Below are 16928 nucleotides of genomic sequence, written 5' to 3'. Positions count from 1 at the left end.
TAGAGAGGCACAAATTCCAGATATCTGTTGTTGAGGTGAAGATGTGCTCCTGCCAAGGGATTGAGAACTAGTCCTGAAGACTTGTAAGGGCTCCATTCTTGAATCATGGTGCCACAAACATTACTTGAGGGATTAATGGGGATTAATCCTGGTTTATGGGTCCCTTCTATAGCTTGCCTTCTGATCCAGTGAAATCATGGGATAAGGTGGGTGAGGGAATAACTTCTCTCTCCCAGGGCAGCTAAGATGCACCTTCCTTGGAAGAGTGATTTTGGCCCTTGAATCATCTCTTTTGGAAAGAGTCAAGCAAATTATTAAATTCCTAGAAACCTACCATTTAATTCTTCCAAAAAAGCAGACTGTGAAAGTTAGGTATTTTTAAAAGCTATTTGAAATTATGATTCTTATTCATTTCTTTTGTTTTTAATTTTCAAAGGTCGCCATTCCTATTGAAGATGTAAACCGGAGTCATTTAAGGTTTACATTCCGCCACAGATCGTCACAGGACTGTGAGTAATTTTGTCCTTTCCCCTGGTTGCTCTTGTCAGCTCTTGATGCCTTTAGTGTGCTGTAACAGGGACAGTGCTTCTGGCTTATAATTAATCAAAGGCACTGCATTTCGCATGGGGCTAAGGTGTGTTTTCTTTTCTGTTTGTTGTTATTTGCCTTGTATTCTCCTTTACTTCCTCTCCCTCCCCTCTTATCTTTCAACATCCTCTTCTTATGTGTTACTTATGCATGTTTCCCATTCGAATATGAGACTTAGTAAATTAGCTTCTGGTTTTATAGTAAGATACAGGGCTGTAGCTGGGTACTTTGGAGAAGTAGGTCAATAAAAGGTGGCAGTGCTCATCTGAAACATGAGGAAAAGGGAGGCAAAGGAAACATGACCCGTCTTGGAGGCACTGCATGCTGTTAGGTATGGACCTAATAGTTTGGAGACCTGGCTCAGAACTAATTTGCTCTTTGCTTTCAAATTGTAGTTCTGATATGCAAAGGTATATGACTGCCTGCAATTCCTCCTTTAGTCATTGGCAGTTGAGATGCTCTGAGACTTAGGGATCAGGTCTGGTGGCCAGGCACTTTCCTTTTATTGGCAGTTGCTGTGTGGTGATACAAGAGGGACTTATTTTGGCCTAGATAACAATTATTCAAAATAGCTCTTTAACAGTTGTCTTGCCTAGCATGTATAATTTGCAAAACCTGAACTAACATTTTGTGGCTGTATCAGCACATGAACCAAACTTTAATCAGATAACTTGCACTGGTTGCATTTTAGAATTTGCTGTAATACCAGATACTTGCTTTATAATGACTGGATAATAAAAGCAGTCTATTTTGATTTAAAAATTAGTAATTAATAAACAGCACTTATTATAATGGAATAAGAATTGTGCTAATGAAAACAATGTGCGGAATATTACTGCCATATTTATAACTGAAGTACAAATTCGTTTAGTTAGACCATTGATAAGATGTTGCAGTAATTCAGGATTGGACACAGTTAAGCTGCTTATGTATTCATTTTTACTAAGGGTGTGGAGTGTTGTGCTTTCATAGAGACTCTTACAGCTTATGTTTCATGTCTGTAGGAATCTCTTTAAAATATCCTAGCCCTTTTTATAGCTATGTGAACCCCTTATCATTCTCTGACCATTTCTGAGTTCTTTCCTTGCGATTTTGAAGGTGTGTCTATGCCAATTATAAATGACTTAAACTACAATATTTTTAACAGCCAAAGATAAGTCTGAGAAGATATTTGCTTTAGCATTTGTGAAGCTAATGAGATATGATGGGACAACTTTAAAGGATGGAGAGCATGATCTAATAGTGTACAAGGTATAATTCTAAGATATTTACTTTTAATCTTATCACAGCAACCAAATCTGTGCATTGGAATGTGCTACATGCCAGCTGTAATTGTATTCACATTCTGTTTAAAAAGACTGTCAAGCATGAAAAATGTAGAGCAGAGGTTAGGACTGTGTAGTTGCTTTAGAATGATGTTCAGCAGGGCCTAGTAGCACATACAGTGCAGTTGGAGTACTTGGAAAGTTGCAGGACAAGTTTTGAAAAGATTCTGTTCTTCATCTAGAAATGGTAATTTTTTTCCCCAAGAATTTTAACGAAGCTGGCATCTCTATGGATTTTCATGCCAGGAGACAAGACACTGCTTTGGCATTTTGACATTTCAAAGTCTTGCTACAGGCCATGGAGATGATCAAACTGTGTTTGCTTTTTAAAGGCTTAAACTGTAGCCTGTAATTTCTTTAAAACCAGAATGACCTTTAAGTATATACCAGATGTATACCTAGGCAGAGATGTAGAATAACGTATTCTTAGCTAAGCGTGAATATACTGGAGAACTTGTATTTGGTTTTCTAAAATAGTTTGCGTTGTACTCTGAATCCTGTAGGCAGAAGCAAAAAAGTTGGAGGATGCATCAACATACTTAAGTTTGCCATCTACTAAAATAGAGCTGGAGGAAAAAGGACACTCTACAACAGGGAAAAGCATGCAGAATCTTGGAAGCTGTACCATCAGCAAAGATTCTTTTCAGATTTCCACTCTGGTTTGTTCAACAAAGCTTACTCAGAATGGTGAGTTAATCAAGGAAATCTTTGAGCGGTCTTTGATCCCACTCCACAGCATGTGTGATTGGGGGAGAGTGTTAGTGCCCCCTTTGTCTTCTTTTTTTATTAGGTCAATGTTATAATACATAAGGTGCTAGTTTGACATCCCCGATAAATGAAGTCAGGTGTAGGCACAACAGAAATGCAGCCTGAGGCCATGATCAGGTTTTATTTCTAGTGGTGGAAACTTTGAGAAATTTCCACTTCTAGAAATGCTACCAGGAAGAGGAAACAGTACAGGCATATATCCTGTAGCAGCCCCCTCTCTCCTGCTCTCCACACCGTCTTCCAACTGGGGTTATCCCCATCTCAGGAAGGCATGGACAGCGCAGCTGCTGCTTCACCCCTCCCATTCCCCAGATGGAGTGAAGTGGCAGGGAAAGACTCCTTCCCCTGATCAGGGACCCTCATTTGGGGAATGGGTGGGAAGCAGCCTCCTCCATCTCACACCCTGTCTCTGGGAGCAGAGCAGTATGGCAAAGCCTGTTCACAGACCAGGCATTGTGCCCTACATAATGTCTGTACATGCCCCAAGCCAGAGGCAGAAGAGTGTTCAAACCTTACTCTGTATACATGCTTCAGTTTGGTTCTAGCATGATTGTCCACATTTATATGGACGTGGGGCCTGTTAATCCAAGACTCTTTCAGCTACTAAAATTAATGTCTCCTACACCTACAGGATTTGTGGGCTTTAAAAACAAACCAAAAAAAATAACAAAAAAATTCATTTAGAGTCTTATGTGTAGGGGTGAACAATAGATAGGACATATTTATATTTTTCTAGTCCCATTAAGTGCCTTTGTGAACTCAAGATCTGATCTAGAGGATGGTAGCATAAATGGGCTTGCCACTAGATTTTCTCATAAAGTTTCCAGAGCATTGTGTAGTGTTTTCCATGTGACCTGAAAGAAATACTCTGGCCCAGAGGCCTGAGCACAGGCAGGCAAGAGGAATTAGGAGGGAAGAAAACCGCATCATTATGGCACAGTGTGCCCTAAATTTGAAGCTCATGGAATGGAATTGGAAGGATGTAGTTACCTCATAGACTCCTCACACCTGTTTCCCCAAAACCTGCTTTTCATACGTTTTGACTGCTTGATACAGTGGTTAGTTGCAGGAACTTCAGTACACGAAGGCCATCAAAGTTGATGTTTCCTAACCACAGTTATCTCTCTCCTTTTGTTGTTCAAGCTGTCAGGACTTAAAGGGAGGGGCTTGACATAGAGAACTTGGGTATCTATAGTGTGTAACTTCTCTGACCTTTCTGTTTAAATAAAGTCATTGTACTTCTTTTTTTTGACTTTATTAAATGAGAGATCATATACATTTATATTTTGGGATAGTTTCCTATCTAAATGAGTGACAGTGGTTTGAAAATTCATTGAAAGGCCTCATCACTACAAATCATTGTTTATGTTGATCAGAAAGACTTTCACTATAAATTTGCATAAATGGTTATAAATCTACATGTCTTGTGATGCATACAATACCGAGTGGTGCTTTACTGCCAGCAGCCATTAAGGTTCTTGAGTTAACGGATTCTTTATTCAGTTCTCTGTCCAAGCAGAAAAGGCCTGATATGCCTTCTTAGTCACCTCACAATTGTACCGCAGTCTTTTTAGTGACATCTCTGTTAAAGCTCATTCTGGGTATTTCATATTCAAAGCGCATCACATTCACTGCAGTCAACCAGTCTTATGGCATGTGAGGATACTTAGCAATAATTCTGAAATAATTTTAGAATTGCATCACAAATATATGATCACATCTTAATGATAATGCAGTAATTTTATGATCTCATAAAACACAGCTCACAGAATCCAATATGTGGGGTTGCATTACTGTCTGCATTGTGTTTAGTTTGTGATTTGTAATGTTAATTGTTATGATATCTTGCTTATGTGTTTACTGATGGATTTTAGTAGTATTCAGAACTTGACATGGTGGACAGTAAGTTAACTGGGCTTTTATAAATAAAAAATAATGTATATTAAGACTGGGAGAGCAATAAATGTTTCATATATTATTCACACGTGTGCATTATGCTTTGGTTCATGCTGTCATTCTCTGATTCTCATGGCTGATGATTATGTTATTCTTGTAACTTTTTTCAAAAAGAATCCTGTGCAATGTTAAGACAATGTCATTAAGATCCTTATGGATTTGTTCATAGACATGTTAGAGGAAAAAAATTAACACGGAGGAACAATATGTTATGTTAACATTTCTTTTAATTGAAAAATCAGGTTTCTTATTTTTAAAGGGATGAAGTCAGTACAAAAATTACACTTGTATTTCTACAATTTTCTTAAATTGATGTAATCCCACAGATTTTTCTGATTATTCAGTTATAGTAAATACTTTCTAAAACTATTTATCTTACTTATTTTGGGGATTTGTCTGCCCTGTCTATAATTTTACTGTGTCCTTATTTGTATAGAGATTTTTTGCAGTTATTTGGATAGACAAGTATTTAAAAATTTGTGATTACAGAATATCAGGGTTTTTTGGAGATAAGCTTTGTCCTGAAGCTGTTTTTAATTAAAAAAAAAAAATGGTGTCCCTTTGACATTAAGATTTAATAATCCATAGTAATGCTTACTTTATTAATATTGACAGTTATATTGAGCATAGTTATTTTTTCCCTTTTGATGTCTGCTGTTTCCTTTTGTCATCCTTCTGTTGTTGCATGTGAAAGATTTTTTTGACTGTGTAGTCTTTTCACAATTCAGCTTTCATACTCCCCATGGATTGATTAATCATGGCACTTCCTTTTTTCTGAAATGTATTCTATGTTTCATATCTTTTGGTGCATGTACTCTAGAACAAGCTGTTCTTGAACTTCATTCTTTAAGTGGCTCTCGGTTCTATGGGGGGTATTTTTCCTTTTCAGCTGTTGAATATAAGATGGACTTAAAATCTACATAGTGTCTCCTATTCAGCAAATATTGGTGACCATTTTACTACTTCATCTGGGTGGATATGGTAGTTTTTTATTTATAAGGCCTTTGCTTAGTTAACATTTTAAATAGGCATAATTGACCAGCATTATAAAAAGATATTTGAGTAATACTATTGTTTCTTAGCCTTCTGTTATTGCACAGAGTGAACAATGCAAGTCGAAGAAAAAGGTGTAGAAGAAGGTTTACTAAACTAGTAAAGGCACAGAAAAGAGATCATAAATAATAATAAAATCGTTAAAAACGTATAAGAATCAGGAAGCAAGTTTAAGAATCAATGGGACCATTAGATGACCAAGGTGTAAAAGGTGCATTTAGGAATGGTAGGGCCAGAGCATTTTTTGCATTTGTTCTACTGCAAAAGATGCTGGAAGAATGGCTGTGCCAGATCGGTCCATCCATGTAAATAGGTCTGAAGAGCTGGATCTCATTGAAGTGACAACAGAAGTTTAAGAACAAATCAGTAAATACCAATAAGTTACCAGAACCTCATTATGAAGGAACTCAAAGGTGAAATTGCAGAACGGTTGGTAGCAGTACTATTGTTACAAATGGCTTGTGTGTCAGATGACTGGCAGGTTACCAATATAATATCTAGCTTTAAAAAGGGCCTCAGAGGTGATCCTGAGAACTACAAATATGATCTCCTGGGGGAGAGTCACCATGTCTTTTGTAAATGGAAATCCTGTTTTACCATCTGGTGGAGTTTTTTTGAGGCTGTTAACATGCATGTGGATAAGGGGAATCCAGTTGACATAATATATTTGGGTTTTCAAAATGTTTTCAACTAGGTCCCTTATCAGAGGCTTTAAAAATGAGTTTCCACAGGATTGGAGGAAAGGTTCTTTGGTGGATTAAGAGCTTGTTGAAGAACAGAAGGCAAAAGGCAATGGTAATTTTTCAGGATGGAGGAAAGTCAAACGTGAGCTCTTGTAGGGGGGTTTGCAGTTCATTTTCATGAATGACCTGGAAATAGGTATTTATAGTGAAATGTACAAGTTTATGGATGATATATTATTCTGTATGTTCAAATCCCAAGCTGATGGAGAGGAGCTGCAGAAAGATTTCATCAAGCTTAAGAGAGTGGCAAAAAAATGACAGATGAACTTCAGCGTTGACAGGTGCAAGGTAACCTCAACTATATCTACACAGTGCTGGGTTCTGAACTAGACCTTGTAGGCACTATAGATAGTTGTCTAAAAGCATCAGCTCAAAGTGTACTAGTGGGCAGAAAAAGCCAAGATTTAAGAAGGGAATTGAAAACAAAACAGAGAATATCTTTGTGCCACTATACAAATCCAGTTTGAATACGGTGTGCAATTCTGGTCTCTGTGTCTCTAAAAGGATGCAGTAGAATTAGAAGAGGTATGGAAAAGTGCAACTAATATGTCTAGTGGTATGGAGCAGTTGCTGTACCAAAAGAGACTAAAAAGGCTAGGACTCTTCAATTTTTGAAAGGAGAAAGCTGAGATCTATAAAATCATGAAGGCTGTAGACAACGCGAATAGGGAACTGTTACTCACCAAATCCCAGAATACTAGTACTAGAGGCCACCTACTGAAATTGGTAGGTGAAAAGTTTTTGAAGCCAACAAAAGAAAGTACTTTTTTATACAGCATGTAGCTAACTTGTGAAACTCATTGCTACAGGAGGTTGTAGAGGCAGATAATATATAGCCAGGCTCAAAAAGCTATTAGACATTTCCCTGAGAAGGAGAACCGAAATGGTTGTCTCTTCTCCCTGTGAGGTCTTGGTTGAATATGAAACCTCCTGAAGTTTTAACAAGAAAGTAGGTTGAAGATGGTGAAATTGTATTGCCCTCGTTTATAAACGAACTCTGTTACTGTACTTGTCACAGACTCTGCTTCTTTCAAAAAATTACCCATTCAAAATTGTGGTATGTCTTTTAAGTGAGGAAGCTGATTTCCATGGCAGAATGAAAGCACAGGGATACTGGAATAAATGCTGGAGGCTGTACTCCCTTCCCAGCCACTTGCAGGATGGTACCTGCAGTTAAGTAGTGGCTGAAACAAGGTTAAACCTTTTTTTTAGGATTGCAAAGAGAGTGTGAGGGGTGTTGAGGAGTGGATTCTGCTCCTTCTGCATTTGGCCAGGAACACGGTGAGATTGTACTGAGGCAGGGAAGATTCTGGTATTTTTTGTTGTTGTTCTGCCATCCCAAAACAGGGTGCATGTCTCTTTTAGGGGTACAGGCAACCCCTGCTTAATGCTGTTTCATTTAGTGCTATTTTGCTATAACACTTATTTAAAATTAATACCTGATTTCACTTAGCACTCGGAGAGTTTCGTTATAACACTTGCAGCCAGCATCTCGGGTCATTAAAAACAATTGTGGTCACCATCGTGGGTCATCAGATACTTTTGGTTTCACTTAATGCTCAGGTAAGAGCGCTAAGTGGGGGTTGTCTGTAAATACCATGCAAGGAAATATGGTAATTTAGTTATTGTTGACATTAGTTTGGTTATTTGACTGAACAAATATGAAGCATGACTTGATGTTTAGGAGACATGATATTCAGAAGTTTTGTTTTCTACATGAATTTTTTTGGCCATGTTTTAGACAGTGGTACATCTGTTTTTGGAGCTATCTACCTAACTTTTCAGGCCACTTTCTATGGCCACTTTATCAGGCAAGTACATCTTGATACGATGGCTCATGAGCATCTGTACACTTTCCCACCTCCTTTAGCTCCATGGGATCATGTTTCGTTTCCTTTTTTTTTTTTACAGCCATGACACTTATGCTGAAAGGTTGAACACTATGTCTATGGGTAAACTAAGAGATAAGGATAATATATTGTTCTGTGTTTCTGAACTGCTACATTTTTTTGTGGGATTGCACTTCTTCCAGATCTTCAATTATAGCTTCATGGCTAGGCACATAATAGGATAAAATCTTCTTCAGTGTGTTGGAAATAGTGTTGATGTGATACTGTTAATATCTCACATTGCAGAGTAAAAAAGGGAGTCTACTGTCTGTGTTTAGGGGGCGACTGTTAAACCTTATGTTACGTTATAAGCTCTTTAATATAGGGATTTTGTATTCAGTTTTTTTTGCAGTGCCTGGTACAAGCAAACTTGAATCCTGCTTGGGCTTTATGTATGTACTATGAAAATTAAATAACACGCCCCGCCCCCCCCCCCCCCCCCCCCCCCCCCCCCCCCCCCCCCCCCCCCCCCCCCCCCCAAAACTAGAACTAGAATCCTGGATTTTTAGCAAGGTTTTAGTAAAAGCTTTGTTATTAATTCATGGATTCATCTGGACTTTGTTTTGGGCAGGGAGGGGAACCATTTAACAATAACTCATTACCCAGCACCCTTTTTGTCCCTTTCTTTTGACCTGTAGTAAGAGACAAAGCTTTTCTTACACAGATGGAAGCTTTGCAAACTTTTTGTAATCCTACTTTTGAGCCTGTGTAAGTACCTTTAATCCTTAAGCTTCTTTTTTGAGCAGCAATTTTCTGTTATTGTTGGGTTTTTAAGGTTTCAGCCACTGTTTATAAACTTTCCCTTTAGATTTTTTTAAGGACAGAGTTGTTCTAGGTCAGGATATTGTCCATCACTATGACATCTACTTCCAATGAGAATGAGAAATGCATCCACAGAGACTGGGGAGGTCACAAATTCTACCTGAATCAAATAGAAGATGGTATTAGATACCCGAGTGCTGCTAATGGAGGGTTGGGGTTGGGACAGTGGACAGTGGGGATGGAAGTGGTAGGCTGTGCCAGTGGAATAGCATCTTTGGCTTCATACCACCTATAGAAAGAAAGGTCATACTTTCCATCAAGAGCTACTTTGTGACTCTCTACACTGACTTCACAGAGATGAGATGCAAGCCTTTGCAGATGCTAGGCTCAGAAAAAAATGTTTTAGCTTTTCCTTTTTAAGTGGTAGTTTTTCCTTAGTTAGTATAGGGGTGGGCAAAATACAGCTTGTGGGTCGGATTAGGCCTACAAGGCCATTCCATCCGGCCCACGGGGCCCCTAAAAAATGTAGAAAATTAATATTTATCTGCCCTTGGTTCCTGTCAAAAGTGACAGGAGCCAAGGGCAGTAGGAACCAGGGGAAGCCTAGCCGGCTCCCAAAACAGCAGGGCCTGCCTGGCTCCACCCCACCAGCTGGAAGTCTTAGTGAGGGCTTCTGGCTTGGGACCATGTGGCTGCCCCGTGCTGGAACCTCAGGTAAGTGGGGTGGGGGGAGAAGGGCAGGGAAGGAGCCTGGGGAAAAGCTGAGCGCTAGGGGGGAAAAGTGGCCCCTCCCCTGCCCCGTGGCCAGTGCTCCCTGCTGCAGGTACTTGCAGCCCACATGGGGCTGTCCGGAGCAGGCACAGGCAGCCCTGGGTGGGCTGCGAGCGGCTGCAGCGCGGGACATCGGCCATGGGGTGGGCAAGGGGCCTCTTTTCCCCCCTGCTCTCAGCACCAGCTTGTAACCTGGCCCAACTGTCAGCCTGGGCCCTGTGCTGGCTCTGGACTTGCCCGTTGGGGCTGCATGTGGTGACAGCAGCTGCGGCTCCCTCCCACCCCACCTGCTGTGCTGGGCAGTGTTTGCCACCTCTGCGTCTGGGCTGCCCAGTGTGCGAGCTCTGGGTGGGCAGCAGCAGCCAACACTGCCTGGCATGGCAAGCGGGGGGCCACAGCTGCTGTTGCTGACAGGCAAGCCCAGAGCTGGTGCAGGACCCAGGCTGGCAGCGGAGCCGGGTTATAAGCTGGTGCTGAGGACAGGGAAAAGCAGCCCCTTGCCTGACCCGTGGCCAGTGCCCCACACTGGAGCCACTTGCAGCCTGCGTGGGGCTTCCTGTGACTGCTCCAGACAGCCCCGTGTAGGCTGTGAACGCCTGCAGCAGGGAGCGCCAGGCATGGGGTGGGCGAGGGGCCACTTTTCCCCATGCTCAGCACCAGCTTCTTCCCTACTGGGAGGCAGGGGGTCGGGACTGTGCTGCCCCCTGCCTGTACCGCGAGGCTGGGAGGCACTGGGAGTGAGTGGGCAGGGAGCCAGTGGGAGCACAGGGCCTGCACTGGTTTCCTGGGGACAGTGCTGGCGGGGCCCAGAGCAGGGTGGCAGGAGTGCAGGGTCCCAGCTGGCAGGGACTCTCTGGAGCTGGGACAGCTCCCCCCCAACTTCCTGCTGGTTCAGCCCAGCCCAGCTCCACAGACCCCTGCCAGCCTGTGCCCTGCTTTGGGCCCCCACTGGTGCTGGTCGTGGGACATTGGTTCCAAGACATTAGGACGTTAGTTCCAAGATGGTGACTGGGGGTGGGGCACCTGTCAAGGGGTGGGGCTACCCATGCGGTCCTCTGCCCAAAATAATTGTCCGCCCCTGATTTTGTAGGTATGCTTGGCAGATAAAATGTCTTGAATGTACGTGTTGTAATCTATAAGTAATACTACTCCCTTGGCTAAAGTAAGGCTCTAAGGCAGGGATGGGAAAAATGGTGGATCCGGCTGGCAGCCAAACTTGATTTCCCAGCAGTCCCTGTCTGTGTTGCTCCAGCTGGTCTACATGGAGACCATGGAGGGCTGTGGCAGCATGGGACCAGGTTCTCCATGGAGACTGACCCAAGTGACATTGGCAGGGCATGCAGCTGGGTGAGGTGCTCTGCTGGGGACAGAGGCAGGATCTTGCGGTGGTGACAGGGCAGTGACAGCGTGGGCCAGAGCTGGGGCAGGGCCAGGATCCACTGCCCTACAGGCGTGCAGGCAGCTGACCGCAGCTCTGCCCTGGCTCTGGCCTGAACTGTCACTGCTGAAAGATTCTGGCTCTGGCCCTGGCCCCGGCAGCTCCCAGCCCAGCCACATGTTCTGCCAGTGTTGCTTGAGTCAGTTTCTGTGGAGACCCTGGCCCTGTTCTGTCATGTCTGCAACGCAGCCAGGAGCTGCTGGGAAATAGTCTGCTGCAGACCCAAACTGGGGCCAGACTTTGCCCAGCCCTGTTCTTAGGGTATATATGCCCCTTCGAAGGCCTGTGTTACGGAACACAGCAGTGATGCTTCCCATGCATATAAATAAATAAATGCCTTTTAAGCTTTCTTTCAAATGCACAGTCACAATAATGCCCTCTTAGGTGATCACTGTGAATATTTCAGTTTTCAGAGATGGTTGTACTCTGAACTGGTTGTCATGCATCTGTGTAGTTGGGCATGTGCCAATAAGCTGTTAGCAGCATATTTAATGATGAGCAGTCAGCCCTATACTAAGGCAACTATGTTGCATCTGTTTCTGATTGTGGCTTGTGTAGGCAGTGGGTGTGCGCTCTGTCCTGTCACTCTTAGTGTTTCTTTGACAATGTATTAACCTTCCACTCTTGGATGCTACTCTAGTCTCTTCCTTATTGAATTAGTAACATTTTTCAATTGCATTGCCAAAGTCGGGTAGTAGTCTTTCCTGAGGAGGAGACAGTCTTCTAGCTATTTGGAAAGTATTTTGTTTTCCACTCTTAATAGGTTGAAGAGAAGCCCCTTTTACTTCTCTTACCATTTTCAATGCAAACTATTTCAGCCCAATCTTTCTCTCATATTTCAGCTTATAAATGTATCTCTTCATGTGAGAATGGTATGGCATTCACTTTGGAATAGGTAACAGCAGCCTTGAAACATTTGTTGATACTTCAGAGTTGTTTGAAGTGTGATGTAAGCAAAATGCTATCCAGTTTGAACTTGACCTTGTCCATCAGAGGACTACCAGTTAGAAGTATAAATTGCTTATTTATATTATTTGTATAGCAAATAAATGTTTTGTAGTATTGCTAAAGACTCACGGTTTTATGTACTTTAATTAGAAATTCTGCAAAAGAAATCTTTCAACATAAATGTTTGCTGCATTCTTATCTTGCTCTCAGCCCTAAAAAGATCAATAGGTTCTGCAGTTCCCTTACATTAAACACCACAAAAGAAGGAATGCTTTTATCCTGAAGGGTGGGGTCTTTTGTTTGGACTGGCAGGAAGAATAAAGGATAGTGGATCCACCAGGGTCTCTCCCAGTGTAGTGCAGAAAGGATCAGACTGGAAAATGGGGAAGCCTAGGGGTAGTAGGGTTCAGGTGATCCATTGCCCCTGTACATGCCATATACAAAACCTTTCACACCCAGGTTACCAGCTCCCTACCCTGTTGATTTTGGGATTAATACTGGCCTGTTTTGCAAGTTGCATTGGCAATACTGAGGTGAAGTTTTTCCTTTATAACAAGATTATCTGGTTGTGGGGGAGAGGATTTGGTCTTCAGCAGCACATTTCAAACACTTGATGGAGGAGGTGTTACAAGTTAGCAGGTGTCCTCTGTAGTTAGTTAGTTGCTGGTCTGGTTCTCTGTTGAACCAGAATTATAAATCAGCTCACAGGAAGGTCAAAGGTCCATCTGATCCTAGATGGCTCACTAGCTTACATGGTTAAAGCATCACTTTCTGTAGAAAACAGCACACAGGGGCCCACTAACATCACATCCTCCTGCCTTTTGATCTCTCAGTTCTAAGGACTGTTACGTTGACTAGGAGTGGCCATTGGTATGAATCTGGAGTGAGGATAATAGAATCATACAAAAGTAGGGCTGGAGGGACCTTTAGAGGTCATCTAGTCCAAAATCTGTCACAGTCCAAACCATCCTATCGCAAATCCATTATCTATCCTATTAGTAAAACTACAGCCAACCCTAACAGCTATGAAACCACAAGATATAAGACACAAACCCGCAACAAATAAGGCAGGAGAGCAATGGTGGTCAATGTCCTACTACTGTGAGGGTTTAAAAAAGAGAGATCTAAGGAAACCAGCAATGCCTACTCCTGTAGTGGTGGGGCAAAACCACCTATAGTTTATACCAATCTGGACAAGGGGTAAAATTCCTTCCTAAGTCCTAAATATGATGATTGATCTGATCTTAAGCAGAGGGACAAGACCCTCTAGCCAGGAACCACTGGGTTTAAGTCTCAGCAGGAGTACTGGCACAGCCTAATCAAAATCCCCAGTCTTGGCTGTAGGCAATACCCAATGCTTCATGGGAAGACCTGTGCCATGTGTAGCAACAGGGGTGGAAAAACATTTCTTCCCAGCTTCATGTGGCAAGCAGCAAAACTGAGAAGCATAAGAAATACCCATAGTAGAGTATAGGCATAGGTATTCCTAGGTCATCCATGCCTCTGACTGGTGCTTGTCTAACCTGTTCTTAAAGACTTTCAGTGTTGGAAATTCCACAGTTTCCCAAGGCAGTCTATACTGTTGCCTCAGTTTTCTAACAGTGAAGGAAGGGTTTTTTTGTTTGTTTGTGTGTCTCCCCCCCGCCCCGCCTCCCTCTGATATCTAATCTAAACCTACTTCGCTACAACGTCAAGCCATTGGTCACATTCTGGGTTAAACGTACTTTTCCAAAATAGTAACAGCATCTGTAGCCTTAACCGTTCTGCCATCTTGCTTTTATGAAATGGGCTTGGAGCTCCTAATTTCTAGTACAGCAAGACAACTAGCACCCTTTTGTCATTTATTGTATTTCAGACAAGAGGAGGCTAGTGGGATCTGAGCAATGGGCTAGAGACCAGGTATGGAGCTATGTGAGCAATAGCTGGGCATTTCTCAGGCAGGGCTGCAAGTTTATTAACAGCCTTGCACTGTTTTTTTTCTCTTTATTCACTCGGGGGGGGGAAACGTAGACGCATGAATTTCACATGCCCTTATAGCTTAAAGATTTCATTGTATTGGTGGCTGACTAATACAGTTTAGGACTTTGGTTTTTATAGATGTGATTTTAAGCTCAAAACTACTGTACACAAAAATGTTATTACTAAGAAACCAGCATTAGCTCAGCCTTCATTCCAGTGTAATATGATTTTCTGAAAATTGCAGTATTTTGTAATGGAAATGATAGTCTGTGTTATAGCATAAACTATCCTTTTCATAATTGCCATTGATTTTTGCATTTCTTTAAATTTCAGTGAACTACATTTTCAAAAGAAAAACACAGTTGAAGGTGGGAATGTAATGCTAGATTTCACCAATGTAGATATATGTGAAACATGTTAGCAGGCAGTAAAAATGAATGATGTTTAAAGTGAAGATTTTATTTTCTCTGAATATAGTCAGAGAATGGGATTGATACTGTAACTCTTGCAGCACATAATTGTTGCGTTTTTTCCTCTCGCCTCTCTCACTTCTAGTGGACCTCTTGGGACTTCTGAAATGGCGATCGAACACAAATTTGCTGCAGCAGAATTTGAGGCAGTTGATGAAAGTTGATGGTGGTGAAGTAGTTAAGGTAACAGATAAGCTAACTTTCCTTAAAAAAAATCCCAAACAATTTTCTTTTTTAAATTGAGTACCTCTTGCTTTGGTACTTACAGTTTCTCATTGCTGTAGTCTCCAAGTGCCTTACAACCCTCAATGAATTTATCTAGAATGTAAGGTAGAGTAAGGAAGTGCTGTTAAACAGAGACATGAACACAGGGATGTTCTAGAAATTTAGATATTTAAAATCTTATAGTAAAATTGTTTGTATATGCCAATTTAAATGTCAAAAGAGTTTTTATTTAAGTTTTATAATCAAAGCTTCTTTGAAATATCACTGAGGGATCTTACTCATTTTGAGCTGATTAAAATAAATAGTAAAAGTTCAGGTTCTTAGATAAATGCTATATGCATTATTTTATGTTTGAATGGAGAGAGCAAGTGTCACTTTTCAGGATATGGCACTGATTTTTTTTCCAGTTAAGTTTCTTGCCGAAGAAATAGCTGGGATAGTCTACACAAGTCAAAGCCATAAAGTCATTGAGTGCTTGTATGAACCAACATAAAAGACAGCTTTATTTTTGGAAAGCAGTAGGCTGAAACTTCATATAATATGTTGTACTGTATAAAATATCTTGGTAGCCTAGTTTGTATGATGTTACATATATTCATTTCTAGTTCATAACTCCTCCTTTCCCTTGCTTCAGCTCCCCTCCCTTATATTTTTAAGCTGCTTCCACTTTTCATGAAAAACTTTAATCTGTCTGCTTGATCAAGCGTATTAAAAATTTTGTGTTAATAAATTCTTAATGGTTTGAAAACCTCCATCAAAAAACGTTTGCATTCCATGCTAGTGTTTACATATTTAAAAAGATTGTTCAAGGACTTGACAGAAGTTTGACTCTTATCCACCAAGGAATATCTAGAGTGAAAATGTTACCTTGTTAATTAAGAATCTAATTGTGATAGAGTTCTATATATGTGATTAATAGGATGCAGTAGTAAAGAGTAGTAGTGTACCAAATTAGTCCATGCCATATAATACATGTCTTCCTGTCATCCCCATAGTTCCTACCCTTGTTGTCAGCAGGCTTCAAAGATAATTTTTTTGGGTACACCCATTGCAGGAAGCCCTGGTCATGTATTTTCAAACCCGATCATGCAACATGAAAATCAAAGAATATAAATGCATGTAGCTTTGAAGCTGTTTTAAAGGGGCAGCAGCTATTACCTTCTAATTGGAGTGCATGTGGACAAGCTGAACCTTGCAAATTGTAGAAAAACTGCTCCAATCTTAACACTACTTCATCCAATCAAATAAGTGACTTGTTCATGTGCCATGGAAATGCCCATGTGGTTTTGATACTCTTCTGTTAATAGAAGTTGACCAGACACAGAATTAGTAAAAATAAATGTATCTCAGAAGATGAAGAACCCCTTAAAAGCAGTGTTAGTGATGTTCTAGTCATGGTGGTCTAGGATATATGTAAGAAGAATGAATTGCACTCAAATGCTTGTCTAAGACCAGAGACAGGTGTGCAATTTCTACTGGGAGAATCACCATTCTCCCTGTAGAAAAGGGAAATGAGCAAATGTTGCAAACTTTTTTCCTCAGAGTAAAAATGGCTGCTCTGGAGGAACAACAAAACAGGAGCAACCAGAGTTAAATCATTCCCTGGAGAGTGTTTCTTGGGAGACCTGAATGTCTGAACACTTTCCCCAAGTTTTATTCCTCCTGGGAAACAGGAGCAGGGCTGGGGAAAAGGCTTCTTTGCTCAGAGCAGTGCAAGTTATTGGGGTTATTTGCATGCGGGAGAGACCTAGAAAGGTTCCCACCAAGGGAAATTTACCCTGCCTCCTGCCAATCAGCTAATTAATGGGATGCAGGGACATTCTTTCAGAGTAGGAAACCTCTTGCAGCTACTTTTCAGCAGCTGTTACTTGCTACTTGACAAGCCTGCCTTTTCCGAGGCAGTGGAGAGGACAGACTGTCAATTAAGGGGTTTTTCTAGGGATGGGGTGATGCTAGAAGGAGTCCTCTAGTGCAGGGGTGACCAACCTGAAGCTCTCAAGTCCCGATTTCCAAGTCCGAACTGAGTAATGTGC

The 16928-nt window shown here is 41.4% G+C and overlaps 1 protein-coding gene across 2 annotated transcripts in view; it reads left to right on the top strand.

Annotated features, from left to right (window-relative positions):
- Positions 1–16928, top strand: part of DOCK1 (dedicator of cytokinesis 1) — a 553358-nt gene that overhangs the window by 101740 nt on the left and 434690 nt on the right. For both annotated transcript variants that reach the window (XM_090058391.1, XM_090058392.1), the window contains exons 16-19: positions 437–509; positions 1736–1839; positions 2417–2600; positions 14756–14853. In XM_090058391.1, the coding sequence (XP_089914517.1) occupies positions 437–509; positions 1736–1839; positions 2417–2600; positions 14756–14853 (459 nt within the window). The remainder of the gene's footprint in view (positions 1–436; positions 510–1735; positions 1840–2416; positions 2601–14755; positions 14854–16928) is intronic.

This window comes from Crocodylus siamensis, chromosome 7 (assembly GCF_052110815.1).
Source record: "Crocodylus siamensis isolate JL-2025a chromosome 7, ASM5211081v1, whole genome shotgun sequence".
Taxonomy (NCBI): Eukaryota; Metazoa; Chordata; order Crocodylia; family Crocodylidae; genus Crocodylus; species Crocodylus siamensis.
This window is presented reverse-complemented; position numbering and strand designations above follow the sequence as displayed.